Consider the following 19,793-nt stretch of genomic DNA (forward strand, 5'->3'; position numbering starts at 1 on the left):
AATTTATACAGCTGCTTTGATGCGACGTCTTATAAATTGCAGTATAAAGATTATTAATATAATTATTATATTAAGATTAATAATTAATATATTTATAATATTAATATATATTAATAAAGTGTTAATGAGTATTTTTATCAAGATATAAATTGTAGAATATTTTAAGTATTCTGTTACATATTTCGTACTATTATTGAAGCTGTATTTATATATTTGATATTAATACTTTATTGCTCATGTTTATGTAAATTAAAAAAAGTATTAAAAACATATTGAACCGTATTGAATAGATTAATAAAAAGCTGCAATATTATTGTTATGTTGTATGTTTCAAACATAAAAAAGTCTGAAGAGACAGTAAATGTTCTTAAAATAAAAAATTTTATATTTTTATAATTTTTTAAATATGTTATAACTACGTCATTATCTGTAATTGATTTATATTAGGCTTCTTTCTCTTTCCTTCCTTTATCTTTTTGAATTCTTGTTTGTGATCAACAATATCATATGCACCTCTATCTTTGTGCGAGTTCATCGAGTAATATGCAATTCCCTTACAGACGCCGTTATATGAGCCTCATGAAAGCATTCTCAGTGCAGTTTTCAAAGCAGCCAGCTGATTATGAGGCATGAAAAGCATTTCTTTAGCCCGGCGCGCTTTTTAAATCCTTCTGCGAAACTCGACCTCCATTACAGCGGACAAATCAACCGACGAGGCGACGTTTCTCTCTATTGCGACCTTGTACCTTTATTAGACATATATGTGAGGCCGGCCGTTTTCCCGCGACATGCAATATTCAAGCGGGTCTTGTAGAATTCTCCCTTAAATTCGCAACGATCTGACCTGCGGATAACGCAGGAGAACCGCGAATCTCCCGAGAGACCGATGTAACTCTCTAAATAATTAAGTTCAGAACCGCATCTCCGTACATATACTCTGACTTGGCGGAATTCTAATTGACGGGAAGCAAAGTATCGTCTATAGCGGCCAAAAGTTAGTGATATTCTCTCTCTCTCTCTCCCTCTCTCCTCCCCCTCTTCCTTCGTCCTCCCTCTATCCTTCCTTAAACCAGAATTTCACATAATATGGATACTACGTTCAAATACAAATCGTGTAGAAATAGAGGAGAATACTTTAAAATATTCTAACATTTCGACCCGCAACAAAACCGAATTTAGAAAAGTAATTTTTACATTTCTTCACAAATTTTTGCGCAGAATTTAATGTTAATATAGATAGATATGTATTCAATACAAAAGTATAAGAATATCCTGATGAAAATTAAAGAGGATAAAGAAATTAAATATGCTTCTTTTATTGAGTTGATCTTTTTAATATAATACTTCCAGAAAAAAAGAACATTTTAATGAAAATTAAAGAAGATAAAGATATTATATATATCCGTTTTATTTTTTAAGAGAATTTAAAAAATGTGACAAGAAATGCTGTTTCACGTAAATTTCTATGCACTACAGGTATATATCTATATATCATCATAAAAATATCTTTGCTCTTGAATACTTTCTTATATCACACAGAGATGATATTTCCGGGAATAAATTTTTCTAAAATCTCTATTAATATTTTTCTTCGTAAAAAAATTGTAACAGTTTTATCAGATCACGTAGAGAAATATTGCCGTGAAGCTCTGCAAAATACTCGTACCAAAAAATGTAGCTCGTAAAAAGAATAGCGATTCGAGGGGTCCAAGATGACGATCCTACAGGTGGTTGCGAATGAATCCGCCTAAGATTACAAATAAGTTATATAGCCACCTTAAGCAATTCCACGCAAGATCCGATAATCCATTTTGAAGATTCAGACAAGAGTAGGACAAGAGGTTGGCCGACCCTTCGCAGATAGTTGACGTACCTTCTATGAAGATAGATCAAAGAGCCGCGCACGGTACAAGCCACCATACAAGGTGTCCCGATAATAACCCATCAGAACTTGGGTTTCATTAGACGGGAGGACTATGTATACAACGTAGGGTTGCATGTAATTGTGTGCGCTGCAACAATCTCTTCAAAACACTGTGAGCAAACTCAACCAGCAGTCCCTTTGATAGAACGCGCCCTTTACTTCGAAATTTTCCTATTTCGCGTAAGGACGCGTAAGGACGAGAAATTTCACTGTCGCGCTGTTTCGGTAAATCGCGGCGGTTTGACTTCGGCTGTTCACCGCGTAATCATACTTCAGAGTACCGCATAGCTAATGTATAATATTAATGCCTTTGAATAGCGCTTCATCATGCCTCTTGACGCCATGTCTTGCATTAAATTGATAACGGCAATTATTACACGAAGCTTTATATTAAATAACAAAATAAAACTATATATATGTATAGTGTTTAATATTATTTAGATGTCTATAACAATGAGAACAAGAATAAAGATGAAACAAATTTTTTAAACTTTTATATAAATATTTAATATATAAGCGTAATTTTGTTAAAAAGCAAAAAAAATTTCTTGAAATTCATTTTTCAATCTACGCGTCTCTTTGATACTTATTAAAACTGAGAAACTGGTTAATTATGCTTTTATTATGACTTATATTTTTACACAGTAAAAATGTTTTAATACGCAATTGCCTTAATGTTATGTAAACCCTCGCGATGGGATTAGCATAAATTGATTAATCTGTCAACAAACCTTAAATTAAAAAAAAGAATTTTCTTGTAATTTTATCATTATATGTCAGACCCTATGGTAAACAAAGAGCGGCCATTCAGCCAAGGCACGCAATTTTTAAGCTCTTATTTGCTAAAGAACTCGAGACAAGGACGTGCTACGGACATACCAGCCTAAAACGTTTCGATACCAAGTTTCTTCAGGAGCTATAAATATACTGGGACAATAAGGGTTCCACATACGCCGCAATGAATACTAACAGGAGCTTATTTAAATATTGACCGATACGTAAACGAGTTTTGTCAGTGGCGCGGCGACCGGAAGCGAGCTCTCATGAGTCTCATGTCGTCGTGGCGTTTCTTCTGATTCCTCCGAAGCCCGGCCATCGATTTTCGTTGCCGCAAAGCTACCACCCCCTTAAATACCCATCTCGCCACCACGGCGTGAAAAAGAAAGTGAGGGTCGCTGCTAATCCTCTTCCATTTCACATTGTGCTTATTGGATCGTGTAACGAGAGCGCGTTAGGGCTCGGGGTCTAAAAATAAGGGCGATGTCAATCGGTGGCTGAACCCCGCGAGAGATATTTATCGAGAATGAAACACTTGTCTGTCGTTTCCTACTCCTACTTCCTGCCACTTTGTTGATGTAATCAATCTCACACAATATTTTTAATGTAGGGTATCAGATAAGGAAGGAAAAGAAGAGATAGAGAAAGAAATTGATGTGATTGATAAAACTGTAGAGATTTAACTAAATAATTGCTCGATTGATTATGTAACGGCAAATAAAGTTTTTATAGATAAAATCTCTCACCAACATCGTAGTTTATTTCTCTCATAATCTCTTTTTTTTTCGTAATACTTTAATGCATATTTATATAAAAACTAAATAATCTACAAAATACCATAATTCCTAGCTTACGTTCCCAGAGCACACAGTAACGATTATATATAATGGATGTTGTTAAAATATTCGTTAGATTAATAAAAACCCCTGTCTCTTCATCCTGCTTTCAGACCATGTACAAAATCACAATCGTGTAAAGCCATTTCTGTCGTTCCTTGCGCGCGAAATATGCAGTTCCTGCAGTAAATTCAATTCTACGTCTACATTGATTTATAAGAATGTATTTATCTCATCGACGCTCGGTTCCTTTTGTTAGACAATTCACGCCGCGCCTGGCAAAGTCTGCAAATGTCGCGAATACACGATACAATATGTGCCGTATGTGTACTGCACGTGCATCGTTGCAGTTGCACGTGCGATGCATTCGCGAGCGAATTTGCCACCGATAAAGCCGACTGAATCGTGAGCAACGTCGATGGCTTACAAAGTCACTCATACGCGTGATGGCGTTCGTCGATTGTGGGATTCGCGTCCATATGCATTTTTGTCGACAGAGCCGAAGGGCCGCACCTAAATTGATTCTGATACGCAAAGGTAGAGCTTACACAACTGGTAAAATAAAATCCGTCACGCGCATGTGTAATATTCGCTGGCTAGTTTAGCCCCAAACCAAATATTGTCAAACGTGACAGTGACAAGCGAATTCTGGTTAACGACAAAAAGTTAAAAATATTACTTGCCGAATTAATGCATATATCCTCGAGTAATATTACTTTAACTGTGCGTGTATTATTAATAAAATTTTATAATGTATATTTTATGTATCTAACTTATATAACAAAGAAAGAGAAAATTTAAAAGTATATATCATCCATTATTTGTGACTGAATGTCGTAATAAATCGCGATATATAGGTATTATCGAATTAACATTCGTAACCGCATCTCGTCGTCTAATCTCTTTTGTTATTTTCACTAACGCTTTTTTCATATTCTTCAACGCTTACAAGATATCTTTTTTCATCCTTCTCCTTCGACTCTTTCCTTTAATCTCCACCCTTCCACTTTGCTAATCCAGTATTAAACTTTCTCTTCCTGCTACGTTCCTTTCTACCCGATCCTCGGCTTATAGCTACTGATCCAGCATTAAAACTCTTCTTAGCAGTCTCGTTCTCGATCCTCATCTTGTGACACTCGTAATCCACTCGTTCTTCCTCATCCTCGCTCATGGATACGCATATGATTCTTTCGTTACAATCGAACAATTATAACCCTGCATGTCATTGTAGATATTTCTTCTGTTTTATGAAGACAGAATTATAAAATCTTTCAAGAAAAATGCATTACCAAAATATTTAGATTATTGAAGTATTTAAAACGAAAAAATACTTTGTACTTTTACCTATTAAATTTCGAAAATGCAGATATGTAATTCGTTCTTTTGTTTCTAATGTACAAGAGATAATTACCGAAGAATTTAATATTAGAATTATGAAATTATGAAAACTCCCTTTAGAAACTTTTATTTAAAAAATTTATTTCCAAAGTTCTTCTAAAAACGGATATTAGATACTGTTTCTTATACATTACTTTAAGAATATTTAATGGCGACATAAAAAAATGTTTCCTTATCAAATTCATGAAATAAAAATCATACTAACATAAAATTTCTATAATAATGTTCTTTCTTTTTATTTAATGTAACTAACAATAAATTTTAATTTCGAAAAAATGTGTAGAAAAACTAACTAGAATTAACACAATTCAAGATCTAAAATACTAGAAAAACGATAATTGAATTCAGTTAACTGTAGTTGACTGAATCTAACTGTAAAACTTCATTTCTATTTTAGTTGCTGAGTTCGATCGTAGTAGTCGGTGGGACGAACGTAGCTGGCGCACTGACACATCACCCTCGGGAACTGGCGCAAAGACAAGCATTCCTTGAAACTCGACAATGTGTCGAAGCACGTTTGACCACGCAGCGAGAGAATCAGCAACAGGTATGCTACTGCATTTACAAAAAGTTCGTATTTGACTCGATTAAAGAATCAAAAAACAAAACTGATAAAATTATAAATTTGCAGGAATTATAAATTTAAAAAATAAAAATTTATAAATATATGTTTAATAATAATGAAAATAATTGTAAAAATTAAAAAGATAAAGATATTAAAAATGTGTAATTACTTTATAAACTATTATATTTTAAGAAAAAGCTTCTGAGTATCGAATTTTTAAGAAATGAAGAGTACTAAAATAAAGCAATATAAACTCTAGCAATAATATTATATATATATATATATATATATATATATATATATATATAACATAAAGTTGATTAAGACTGTTATCTAGAGAGCGAAAAGGATTAATAAGAAATAAAAAGGTAATAAAAAATAAAAAATTTCAGATCTCTAAGAAAGTTGAAGATTAACTTATAAAGGACAACGATGAAACTCATTTATCGATAAGGGGCAGAAAACAAGTAGAACCGTGATACACGAAGTTCGAGACGTTGGGAAATCTGATTTTTCTTCACAGATAGCTATGATAATGTTTCTATTCTTGGAATTACTAAAATCTCGTTTAGTAAAACCTCATAGTTTGAAGTATTATAACAAGATAAAGCTAATATATTTGACGACATCGAGCTAAATTTTATCGGCGCATATCTTGATGATTAAATTCTGATACAAAGAAAATCATTCTTTGGTTGAAATTTATATAATTATAATGATCTTATTTATTAAATAATCTTATTTATTTCAAAAAAAAAAAAAATGTAACATGTGTCACATTGCAAAAGATAGTCAAAGTATATCAACGTTTTTAATAGCAAATAAAACTGTTCATCTAATGGCAACATACGTTTATTTGCCATTTAATATTTTACAACAATGTTATTGCAATTTCTCTCATTTTATCAGTATATAAAAAACATAGAAGTTCTTCTTATTAAAATATTTAATGACTTGTATTAGTATTAAAAATATATTTATTTTTCAATGTAAAACTTCAATAAAGAATATCCGATATGCGGATTTCTTTCTGTTTCGGTAGACTATTTTCGTATTTCTTTCATAAATAAATACGGTTAACTTATAAATGACACAATTCTCTATTAATGGTAAGGAGGACGATTATATCTGGAGACGTCGCAGAGATCACAACTGAGAGATCTGTTTTAACGTCAGATCCAATAATCTTCTAATCGACATTGATAAAAGCATGTCATGGAAGTAACGATTATTATCATTCCCGCGGCGCACCATTCTGCCGGAATCTCGAGTAATTGACGCCTTTATTAATTATTAATGACGCCATCAATGTAGACCGCACGTGAATGCACAAAGGGGATTTGTGTTCTATGTTCAGAAACCGCGAATATGGCTCGAATAGTTCAATCAGAAAACGTACATTTAAAAATTCTTTCCCACAGAAATCAATATAAAAATTAAAACTATTCTAAAGTTAGATTCCAATTAAAGAAACTTTTTTAATTAAAGGTAAAGTGGAAAGCATTTATATACATACGAAAAACCTCACAGAATCGATCCCTTTTGAACTAATTGAGGTCTTTTCTTTTCCGGTAGTACAATACAATATCGACATAATTCGGATTGGAACATGTTAAGTAAAGACGGCTTTAAAAAAATATGCTAAATAAAAATCATAACGGTAAGATTTCGTTAATTTTCCGAACAAAACTTCTTAACGCTCTCAACAAATTGAAAATTTACAAAAGCGACTAAAGTACGTCAGTATAGTCAGTAGCACAATATTCAATGCGAAGTCACTCATCTGTGGGGTTCGAAGATGAAAACGCGTCGCGCTACAGATAAATCCCGAGACTCGCGTATAATATCGTCGTTGTCGGACGCGCGATTAGAAATTTCTTTCACAAAGAATTCAGGGTATGGCGATAACGAGCGATTCGATTTGGACTTCCATTCGAAGATCCGAAAGGATTCGCCGATGGAACATTTCACGAACGATTGTCGTCGAGCGTATATAGGTGAATGTATGTATAGAAAGTACTCAGAATCATTGTGCATTCTTTCATTTCTACAGATTTCCTGGTAAACTCGCAATCAATTTTTCCGTAGCGAAAACTCGAACAACGATTTTACAAATAAATATACAACCTTTCAAGAAGTCATATTTGCATTTTTCAAATATCGAATTAATAATATATGATAGCATGACATCAAATAAGAATTTTTTAAATTAGTAAATAACGAAAAATTGCGCTATTTTTAGATATGTAAAAGAAAATGTTCAATAACCGCGTTTATATTATCTTTATAAGTGAATAAAAAATACGCAAATTTTCCATAAATTATATCTCACGCTCAATCTGGCAAATAAATTAACGGGAGAGCAATAGTTTACGGAAGTTTACGTAAGAAAAAGAAAAGAAATGTGTACGACCAGTGTGCGAAATCAAACTGCGTGCTCATTAAATAGCACATGTTCAATTCCTTATTGTCGATACGCGTGTTGTTTTTAACACGCCTGTGGTCCTGTGGTCTTTGTGAGAATTTTATCCCGCGGGAATGTTAAACGATATTGCAGTATAATTATTATTTTACGATGCCGCGGGCCCAATATTCTCGTTCTGCTTCATTGTTTATAGAACTTTGGCATTGCGCGTATTAAAACAAAACGACGTCTGCATTGAAAAGCGTGCGAATTTAGCCGAAATACGGCGGTCGGCCAACAAAGCCCCGGGGTGAATTTATTTCGCGTGAACGTGTTGTCCAAAACAGTCGGAAAATAATGGACAAACTGTTTGTCGAGGCACAAGAGCTTTAATAAATAGAGTGCGCCGATTGTTCATCAACTATTTTTTTTCAACTCTCACGTATTTTCACTCAGCCCAGTTGAAGCACCTCCTCCTAGTTAAAATAAACTTTTTAAACAACAGCGGAATATACTTCGAAATAGAGGCAACGCTTCCCTTATTTCTGAGACAAATGAACGAATGTAATGAACAGGCAGCTCTAACTTTGTCATTACTTCATTTCACTACTACTACTACTTCCTCATTTGTTGTTAAGACTTTCTTTTGCTAAGACTTATTTTTATTTATTTTTATGCTTTTTATTTATCTATTATTTAAGTATTTGAGTTAAGTATTTTATCTTTCATTTATATTTATATTTTTACTTATTTCGTTGTAGAATATATAATACTGTAACTAATATCTATAAGCACTCCACCACTAATTATCTTTATCACACATCCAAAGAGCTTAAAATATCGTTATGTAATCTCGATCAGAATCCTCTAATTATGGTTTATTTCCAGCAACGTACAAAAATAACGGAAACCGAAATAATCGCCGACAGGCTGCAATGTCTATTAAAGTCTATTAAAGATAGCACATCTTATCGAATATCTTTCGCTCATAATCACGACGCTGTTGTAACGGGAAGGGCTTTATATTATTAATCAGAAATCCGTGAACACACCGTTGCGATATCAATCTATTGTTCACGCTTGCTCGTTGATCGCCCACGGTCATCCCGTATATACGAAACATCGCCGTCGAACCACGACGTTGAATGTATGGGTATGCGTTTAACAGCGATGAACATGCACCGAAATGCTGATCTCGTCTTCCTTTGATCAGAATCGCTTCGATCGTCAAGAACGACAAAGCAGACCACATTCGCGCACTGCGGAAGCAGCAATAACAAGAATAATGACCCACAGAAGAGGAAATCTAAATAATACACTTTTGCAAACGTAGTGATCTTCTACATTCATTGACCGGATACGATACGCACGTGCGCGCGATACCGATTTGTTCTTGAACTTATATAAGTATAGTAATCGTTCTCCTCAACCTCGGTTAATTTTAAATATAATTTATTTTGTTTTTGTCCCTTCTTAACCTTATTTTTGGAAAGTGCAAAAAAACTGAAAAAACCACAGTGAAACGAGACCTAAAGATAGCCGATATTGCAGAAATCAATATTGGAGAAATCAACTTTGACTGTGAGAAAAGAGTGTTAAGCAGTCAAAAGTAGCTCTCTGATTTCCGAGATTGAAAATAATTAATTCCCAAATGAGATTTCTGTCGAAATATATGTAATTCACTTAAGTAATTCCACTTAGAACCGAACAAGAGATAACATATTATAATTAAAATTTATCTTCTATTTATGTATTTAATGATTAATTGCTAAAAATTCTTGATTCCTAGTCGCTTAGCTAACATTGTCGGCAAGACAAACGCGTAGCAGTCAGTTAAAAATAATTGTGACGCTCTATAGAATCGGAATCGAACCGCGACGTGTCTATATTACACGTAGGCTTGCACATCGCGATGCAGATTCTAAAAGCGCACACAACAACTACATCCGCGCGTATCGATCATCAACACGAAGCTTGTCGAACGCGTCGTCGACTTTGCCTGCACTTGAGAGGTTCCCACAATGTTGACGAGTTCTACGTTTCGAACAATATACGTCGCTCGCTATATGTTTCTCCCCCGTGTGTGTTAACCGAGGTCGTGTCAGTTCGATGTACATTGTACATGATCCCCGCGGAATAGCAAAGATTACCGGCTATTGGAAGGGTCTCTTTTCCGCTTTAGCTTACGATACCGAAATGGTTTCCAATCGACAATCGTGGGAACATCCGTGAGCTAGTGCAATGTGCTTTCCGCGATACTTACAATTAGCGATACAGATTTCGCAAAAATCTCAAGATGTCGCGTGTTAAGAAGTACGGCAGAAGTAAATATTGAATTAAATAATTTCATGGCTAAGCTAGAGAACTTATCGCGACTAAGCGTTAAGATCCAAAAACGTAAATTCTACATGAATCTATAAATTAGATTAGATCTTATTATTCAATCGCGACGTATATATGTTTAATTTGTAAAAATTCTTTTCATTTTCGATCGTTTGCAATTTCAAAAATGTATCAGAGATTGCATTATGGCAAATCAACTCGAAATCATTCGTAGAATCTGTGATTAAACTTAAAGGAGGAAGTTCCGATACAAAGTATAAATGCGAAGATAAATAGTATATTATTTATGCTCACATGTAACAAGCGGGCACGTACATACATTTTGGATTAATAGCGCATAGTAATTATTGAATAACGCATTTAGCTCTTATGTCTGTATTAATCTGCACGTCTCCTAAGCTGGCCTATCTATTATGATCCTCCATAGATCTCTCAGGAGGATATTAGAAGATCTATTCCTATAGACTAATTTAATAATGGCTGCTATTGATCATATACATTTTGTTTGATATAGTAGTATATCGATAAATCTAAGAAAATGTTCAATTACTTTTAATTATGTTATTTATGACAACATCGTGAGAGAAATATGAACTGTAACGTAATTAATAAAACTATACTATAGAGGTAAAATTAGCTGAAGAAAATTATATTTTAATTGTCATATATAACATCTTAAATTTCACCAACTTTTGCAGTTATATTTTACATCTGACAGTATACTTATTATATAAATAGTAATATTATATAAATACTTATTGCATATTTCCATGCGACTCATCTTATTTTGAAATTCCCGTACACGCACCCCTTTAAAACTACAAACGAATCTAGCGGCCATACAAACACGTGCAAACGATTCCGAAACAGCACCCGTTTGCGGATTTAAAATATCTCTAAGAACGGCGGAGATAACTCTTACCGTAAAATCTGATTTTTATTGCATATTTCCATGCGACTCATCTTATTTTGAAATTTCCGTACACGCACCCCTTTAAAACTACAAACGAATCTAGCGGCCATACAAACACGTGCAAACGATTCCGAAACAGCACCCGTTTGCGGATTTAAAATATCTCTAAGAACGGCGGAGATAACTCTTACCGTAAAATCTGATTTTTATTGCATATTTCCATGCGACTCATCTTATTTTGAAATTCCCGTACAATCACCCTTTTAAAACTACAAACGAAACTAGCGGCCATACAAAGACGTACAAACGATTCCGAAACAGCACCCGTTTGCGGATTTAAAATATCTCTAAGAACGGCGAAGATAACTCTTACCGTAAAATCTGATTTTTCGGGCATATTTCCATGCGACTCATCTTATTTTGAAATTCCCGTACACGCACACCTTTAAAACTACAAACGAATCTAGCGGCCATACAAACACGTGCAAACGATTCCGAAACAGCACCCGTTTGCGGATTTAAAATATCTCTAAGAACGGCGGAGATAACTCTTACCGTAAAATCTAATTTTTATTGCATATTTCCATGCGACTCATCTTATTTTGAAATTCCCGTACAATCACCCCTTTAAAACTACAAACGAAACTAACGGCCATACAAAGACGTACAAACGATTCCGAAACAGCACCCGTTTGCGGATTTAAAATATCTCTAAGAACGGCGGAGATAACTCTTACCGTAAAATCTGATTTTTATTGCATATTTCCATGCGACTCATCTTATTTTAAAATTCCCGTACAATCACCCCTTTAAAACTACAAACGAAACTAGCGGCCATACAAAGACGTACAAACGATTCCGAAACAGCACCCGTTTGCAGATTTAAAATATCTCTAAGAACGGCGGAGATAACTCTTACCGTAAAATCTGTATATTCATATAAATATCTCGTTATTTTATTGCAAAGTGTTATTAAAAATGTGCAAATTAATATGAAAATTATCAACTTTAAAATATTTCTATATAAAAATGTATTCTGTCCCGCGACAAAGTATTCACTGGATCTCACGTCATTCGTTACCCCGTTATAAAAAATTAATTATCACTCACCGACCAGATGCGCAACGGGCGGAGTTAGTCAGGCACGTAGCTCCGATGATTCTGTAACACAAAAACGAAAGATTCAAATTAAAGAGCCGCTCAAAATGACCAATGTTTCAAAAAATAATTTTTACACGCGTCTAAGTCGTCTTTTAATTAGATTTACTAATGTAATTATTTATTTTCTGGGAAAAATCTTTACGAGAATAAACTTTTATAATATTTTAGATGGTTTTACTTTCTCAAATTATTTCTTACTTATCCGAGATAAATCGGCCCGAATAAATGGAAAAGAACTATTAATTTTAAGATAAGAAATAAAATACTTACCCCAAGGTTGCTCCGCCGGGGCCCGATGCCTCCGCCAGGCCTCCTTCTCCTCCTCTCAGAACGGGGTTGTCAGGCCTCATCCTCCTTCTGTTGCACAGGACACTCACGGAACCGCTGTCCAATATTTCGCGATGGAGTACGAAGTAACTGTAATAATACGATCGCGACACTTTATTACAGATACTCCTAGAGAGGAAACGATCTGCGTTTTATGGGGCGCGCTTCTATTATTTAAAACCAACGATATTCACCGAGCTGCTTTTCCCGCTGAGCGCGGCTAACTTCTTACCGACGCGGACGCCTCGCGGATACAACGCGAGTCGTGTCAATGGCCAAATTGAAACGAGCGAACCGTTCGAAAATATACGCTCGAGACACACTTGCGATACAGCTCGAAATACAGCGTAAACGTCCGCGAGATGCGACGGCACAGTTAAACGCTCGACACATATATCACACATATATCATAACTACGCGTCGTTCGTCTAAATCACCGCGAGATTCGCGTACTCCGTACTCACATTAAATCCCACGATATGATGTCCGACAATTCTCGACCAAACGTTAGTCCAGCACTCCGATCGCCTTCTCGCTCCTGTGTGCGATAACAGTCCATTATTCATTGAAACACAAGAAACTTATTATATTCGGCGTACCGTAATCTTGACGTATTCACTTCACTCCGCGTCCTGTAGCCGCGCGAGGCGTGTGTCATGCGCTCGATCGTGACTCTGCGCGAATGACGGAACTCAGTACTCAGTCGGTCGCGCACACGGGATAATCCGACGATTAAGAGAGAATACTGTATCTTTCTAGTAGCTGCGATATCATCGTGATACTTGTCACAGCACATCTCGCGATGTATTTAATAGAGCGCTACGCACGGAGCCGCTCGCTCGGCTGCATGCCGGCTCGAGCATCGGAATGTGAATAATAGTGTGACGTCGCGAGCCGCGTGGTGGGAGCCGCGCGGCGCGGCGCGGCGCGGCGTACGAAAAACAAAGTCGAGCGCCCGCGTGCAAACGCGCCAACGGTCTCGCCGCCGCGCCGACAATATTTAATTATTTACCTGACGATAACGTTTAAGGTCCGGGCACACAGAAAAATTTGAGCAGTAAGGAAATCAACGGTACTAATTTTCGGTAATAAAGCAGGTGAAAGCAGTTCTTTTAAATTCGGTTGATTAGACTTAGCTTTATATGCGATCAAAATTATGGATCTTTGATCGCGTATAAAGCTGGGTGTAATCAACCAAATCTTAAAAAATTATATATGAAATAGGGGTAGAAAAGACTGAGAAATATAATATTTGAATACTTATTATATAAATAGTAATATATTAGTGATTTAATTTCTACTTTTTAATTTATTTTTATTATAGCTTTTACATGTATTTTATTATCTCTATTTAATTTTATTGTTTTTTTTTTTAATTTAGGCAAGTGTAAATATCCTGATAATAATATTTAATTGTAACTTATTTTTCAGGAAAGGCTCTTGCTCAGCGTATTACCAAGGCACGTCGCTATGGAGATGAAAGCCGATATAGCCGGAAAACCGAAGGACACGATGTTTCACAAAATTTATATTCAAAGACATGAGAACGTCAGGTACGTCGCGCCGATGGTCTGCGAACAAATAGCAGCCATTTAAGACGCGCAACTTTAGAAAGAACCAAAAAGAACCATGTCACTTCGAAAATGTCACTTTGACATTTTTTGCAAATGAGACCCAGTTCCGCTTTGTTACTAAATAAGCTCAAGGAAATTTACATAACTATTTTATACATTACGTCCTCTATGCATGCTCGCTACTTAAACTGAAATTCGCAGCAGGTTAAACTTTGTAATCCTTGCTTGCGGCATAAACGGCCGACTTTTTGCCCTATCATAAAAAATCTGCATCTTTTGGGAATTTAAGCTCTTCGTAAAATGAATGCGCTATACGTTTCATCACACACAGTTTATTATAAATTACAAATCAGAAAACGTATTTTAATATAATTTACGATCGATATTACAACATCATATCACTCAGATTATTACAAATAATTACACTATCGTGAGCATTATACAGCATTTATGAGGTGATATGCATGATCGTCCTGTAATGCACTCACGCCAAATGCTTCAAAACTTGACGATTTATCACGGTGCCGCGTGCACGCAACATGATAAGCACACGTGGCTGCATAGAGAGAATTCTAGATTAGTTTAAAGTGGATTGAGATGTTACAACCGATCTCTCGTATCAGACGTCTCACCAAGCTCAGGTCAATCTAACTTAATCGGCGAATTCTCAAAGAGCAAATGTCATGTTCATTTAACTTCACCGAGTTTCCGCGAACTTGTGACAATTTTTCGTTTCTAGTTTCCCTTTTCTAAAATGTGTGACTCGATACTTGCCCGTGGCTCGTTTGAGACCTGCTAAAGTCAAAGTAATTACAGAACTCTTCACCAAAGTGCTTATTCAGGGACTGTCCGTATTGAAAGTTAATTTGAAAATTAATTTCACTAAAATAACTGACTTTATTATTATTATTATTATTATTATTATTATATATTATTATTATTACCAAATATTTCAGCATTTTGTTCGCCGATATCTGTGGATTTACCTCGCTCTCTGATCAATGCACTGCCGAAGAGCTCGTCAGATTGCTCAACGAACTTTTTGCACGGTAAGAAACGTTACAATATAATAAAAAGATTATTATACAAAAAGATTATTATTAACTTTAAATCTATAAAAAAAATGTATAATAGAACGCGTATTAGGATAGATAAACGGTTTTTAGTCAAATTGTCAGTGTCGTTGATGACTTTACATATTAGTATAATAAAAAGGTATATTATATTATGATATAAAAACTTCTATACCTTTTTGATATAATGTACTATTATATTAATATTTTGTGCTTTTCTCAATAAATTCTCAATTATCTTTTATTCTTACTAATCACAAATTTCTCAGAAAGGCACGGTCATAAAATTAATATTTCCAAAAATAAAATGCCATTATTATAACTTGAGGAATTTACTCTACTGAGAATTAATAAAATACAATTTTAACACAGTCGATAAATCTCGAGAAAAGAACTACTCTATCACAATCTTGCATACATTGAAATTTTCTCTATTTTTATTTACTGTTCAGAAAACGTTTAGAAGAAGCGTAACGGATTACTGTATCCACGATGTGTATTTCCACCCATTCGACTCGATCGAAATATCAATTTCTTTTCGTTTCCTTCTCCCAATGCAATTCTATTGCCTCTGATACTGACTCTCTTTAAGTCTTATGAACATTTTTATTCCTCCGAATACAAATCCCCTTTGAAATCTCACCAACAGATTGCACTTCGCCAAAAATCAATTTGACATCAAAATGTGCTTGCATTTCGCAAACTGCATACGTTATCATAATCTTAATATTAAATTAATATTATCGAAAACTTTTCCTCATTATTTTTACTTACAGGAAGATAAATTTGATGTTTGACTTCAATAATTTGAAATATTTTTAAATTTATGAGAAAATTACATTCATGAAATAATATTCTATGCATGTTGAATCAATTTTTAAGTCTGCATTTATTAAAGCTTCGCCCTTTATTTCTGATGAATATTGTCAATTTGCTACGTTTGTGTCAAGAGTTTCTCAACACCCTTCACTCTTAAAGCTTTCCTCTATCGTACCTTATGTCCTATACGAGTGCTCGAAAAGTCTTTCGATAGCTATGGATTTTGCGTCTCTAGTAACTTTTCGGGTCAATAGGGCGTACTTATCCTGCAACCAAGAGGGATTTGCTAAGAGGTCATAAAGGCCGCTTTCATTCCTCGCGATGATGTCCGCTTTCATGTATCAGTACAGCCGAGATCACTTTTCAGTATTCTGCGAATGCAACGCTTTTATCCCCACGCGAGAAGACTGATATGCCTCTTCGAAAAAAATGCTCGGAAAAGAAAATAGGGAATGATAAAAAATCAACTTGTAAATAACGTTAAACCTTACAAATGTAAGATCATATTTCCGCGACCCGGGATCATTAAAAAATTATCCCCCGAATTGATCAGATCAAATTAGCAAACTAATCATCGGATATTCTTTATGCAGAATGTATATTTGCGAAACACATATACCCTTTTATGCATTTTGCATGGTGCATAAGTAGATAGATGTTGCGTAATACGGCAATATTTCAATATTAATATTGAAATAGGGAACTCTATTACCTCTCAAAGACTTAGTGATAACGCGATAATAATTGATTTAATTACTATTCGAGTTACGTATATACGCAACTCCATCGAGGACTGTTATTTCCTACGTATCATACTAAACTAGATTAACATAATACACGCTATGCGTTATGTAGATTTGATGCACGCGTGAAATATTAATATCGCCCTTCTGGCGCCCTGAATTAATTTCGTATAATATGCACCGTGCGGAACGCGACGTTGCTGAATATCTAATCTGAATAAACCGATTATCCTTCGGTTTATTAGTGTCCTTACTTTTGTTGACGCGTCATCTCTCTGTCGTATCAAATTAATTTAACGCGATACAGTATTTACTCCACATAATCCTATTTAGTATCAATGTTATGTAAAAAAAAAGATAGTAATAATAACATTAAAAATTTAGTTAGAGATTCAATTACAAATTTAATAAAAAGAGCTGAAAAAGTTACATTGTGTGCTTAGGTACAGAAAAATATTACAGAAGTTGCACGAAGTGTGGAGTTACGTGAGAAAAAGTAGCGGATATTTCTGTACATATTGTTATGAAACCCAGAAGTTAGTTTGATGGCAAAAGCCAAAGATTTGCATAATATTTCCACGTAAAGCGTTCTTTTCCGATTTCTCTGAGGTAGAGAGGTATCCACGCTCGATATACAGATTTTAGATTTCTTCGATATTGTAAATTGTTACGTTGAATTCTCGGAAATATCCCGCAGGTTTGACAGGCTAGCCGCTGAGCACCACTGCCTCAGGATAAAGCTCCTCGGAGACTGTTATTATTGCGTTTCCGGACTTCCGGAGCCACGGCCCGATCACGCTCACTGTTGCGTAGAAATGGGATTGGACATGATCGATGCAATAACGTAAGTCTGCATCACATTCCTTCACCTCTCACGCAACAGTTTCGTCAAGCTTTTATCATATACTTTATCGTCAAAGAACAGTATACTGTTGTGTTATCTATAATATGTATACACGCCGCTTTTTAAGATCAATATATATGATAATAAGTAGCTAAAGCATAATCGATAATCGATAGTCTTGATTCAGAACGTATTTACATTTAAAATCATATAATAGCAAAATAAATCTATCATATGTTCTATCAGCAACATCAAAGATCCACGTAATACTCCTTATCCTGGCTCGCTTGACAGCGAACAAAGAAAACAATTAAAGATAGAAATAGCCGAAGATAAAATCTCAAAAGTTGTCGAGGAAAAGAGATAGATAAATAGATGTATACAAAGAAAAAAGAAAGAAAAGGGGTAAGAGAGACACAAACTAGGTAGATCAAAGTAACATCCGAGCAATAAAGATGTTTTCGCGCTTAGATCCACGAGACGACCACAGAACTTCCGGCGGAGCTGTATCCGTGCGCTACATATCCCATGTTTGATTCGTTTCGTGTTTTCATAAAACGCGTTTCATCGTCAAAGAGAAGATTTCCTCAGAGAGCGCGATATATGTGTTCACGATTGAAGTTGATTCGCGTCGTCATGAAAGGCTCCTCGTATCCACGGGTCATTGCACGCAGACGAATTCCTCATAAGCACATGCGTTTAAATTTCAATTTGATAATCTTGTGTTAATCTTTCGCTGTAAGTTTCTCTTGATCAAACTTGCCGCTGCTTCATCCACGATCAAAATAGTTTTCCGTGTGCAAAACTTATAACGTTCGATACAGAATTCTTGCGACAAATTGTACTAATAAATGCATGTGAAAAATATATACGTAAGAAAAAAATTTGAAGAGCAATCATTATAATTGGAGACTAACTAAAATGGGTAACTTTGTCGCGAAAAAATCAACATTTACACATAAAAGCTTCTTTTTCTTGTTTCGTTAATAAATACTCGAGAACTTTTTCAATAATTCAAAGTTTTGAATACCGAAGTAACCACTGCTGAGTACACTTAATGGCGAGAAAGTTTGTTTGTTGTCAGAAACTTAGACAACGAACATAGTTATCCAACTACTTCTACGCCTAATGATAGGAAAAACAATAAATTCTCGCGTCCGTATCTCCCTAGATTGGTTCGCGAAGTAATGGCCGTAAACGTGAATATGAGAGTCGGTATCCATACGGGCCGGGTTCACTGTGGGGTTCTCGGCCTGAGAAAATGGCAGTTTGATGTTTGGAGCAACGACGTGACCCTAGCCAATTACATGGAAAGCGGAGGTATACCCGGGTGAGTACAAGCAATTTTGCTCGAGGTTTGTCAACCCTTGACTGACTTGCCCTCTTCAACTTAGTTTCGATTGGCGGCGATAAATTACGTCGGTATATCCTATATAAGTTCTTTACTTCGATTCGTATAAAACTTTTCGGTTTTTTGTGCGTACATAACTTTAAGCAAAACAATCGTATGGCAAACATATTATCCTTATTGATAGACAGTTCTCCTAATATCGGGTCATTACATCGACCAAGTTAATATTAATCGACCAAGTTAATATTAAATAGAAAATATGTTTCGCAGACGTGTGCACATCACAAAAGAGACTTTAGATTGCTTGGGCGGATATTACGAAGTCGAGGAAGGCCGCGGGGGCGAAAGAAATGCGTACTTAAAGGACCATAACATCGGAACTTACTTGATCGTCCCGGGAGACACATTTAAGGATAACATAACTAGTTCTGGGATGCGAAAAACCTTCCCGGCGAATGGTAATGTGTCCAAAGAGATGAGGGTTATGGGTCACGGTTCCCAACACGGCAAACAAACTAAGTAAGAGCTCCTCTATTATCGCTAATTAATCTCTTAACCCTTGACATTATAACGGCATAATATTACAGTCTCATCGCTTAAATAATTTCCGAAAATTGTCAATAATTATGAGATATCCAAACGTTACCTATTCTATCTCAATTAGAAAACAATCGTAACTGTTACATTTTCATATCGTATTGTGTTTTCCAATTTCGTACAAGCAATTATAAAATAAATTAA

At 35.2% G+C, this 19,793-nt stretch overlaps 1 protein-coding gene across 5 annotated transcripts in view; it reads left to right on the top strand.

The window, feature by feature from the left end:
• LOC139815787 (adenylate cyclase type 5) overlaps positions 1 to 19,793 on the top strand; it is a 101,785-nt gene that overhangs the window by 61,933 nt on the left and 20,059 nt on the right. For all 5 annotated transcript variants that reach the window (XM_071782952.1, XM_071782955.1, XM_071782956.1 and 2 more), the window contains 6 exons: positions 5,333 to 5,482; positions 14,080 to 14,201; positions 15,179 to 15,271; positions 17,555 to 17,701; positions 18,873 to 19,031; positions 19,323 to 19,571. In XM_071782952.1, coding sequence (XP_071639053.1) covers positions 5,333 to 5,482; positions 14,080 to 14,201; positions 15,179 to 15,271; positions 17,555 to 17,701; positions 18,873 to 19,031; positions 19,323 to 19,571 — 920 coding nt within the window. The remainder of the gene's footprint in view (positions 1 to 5,332; positions 5,483 to 14,079; positions 14,202 to 15,178; positions 15,272 to 17,554; positions 17,702 to 18,872; positions 19,032 to 19,322; positions 19,572 to 19,793) is intronic.

The sequence above is a fragment of the Temnothorax longispinosus genome, chromosome 7, assembly GCF_030848805.1.
Source record: "Temnothorax longispinosus isolate EJ_2023e chromosome 7, Tlon_JGU_v1, whole genome shotgun sequence".
NCBI classification, from domain to species: domain Eukaryota; kingdom Metazoa; phylum Arthropoda; class Insecta; order Hymenoptera; family Formicidae; genus Temnothorax; species Temnothorax longispinosus.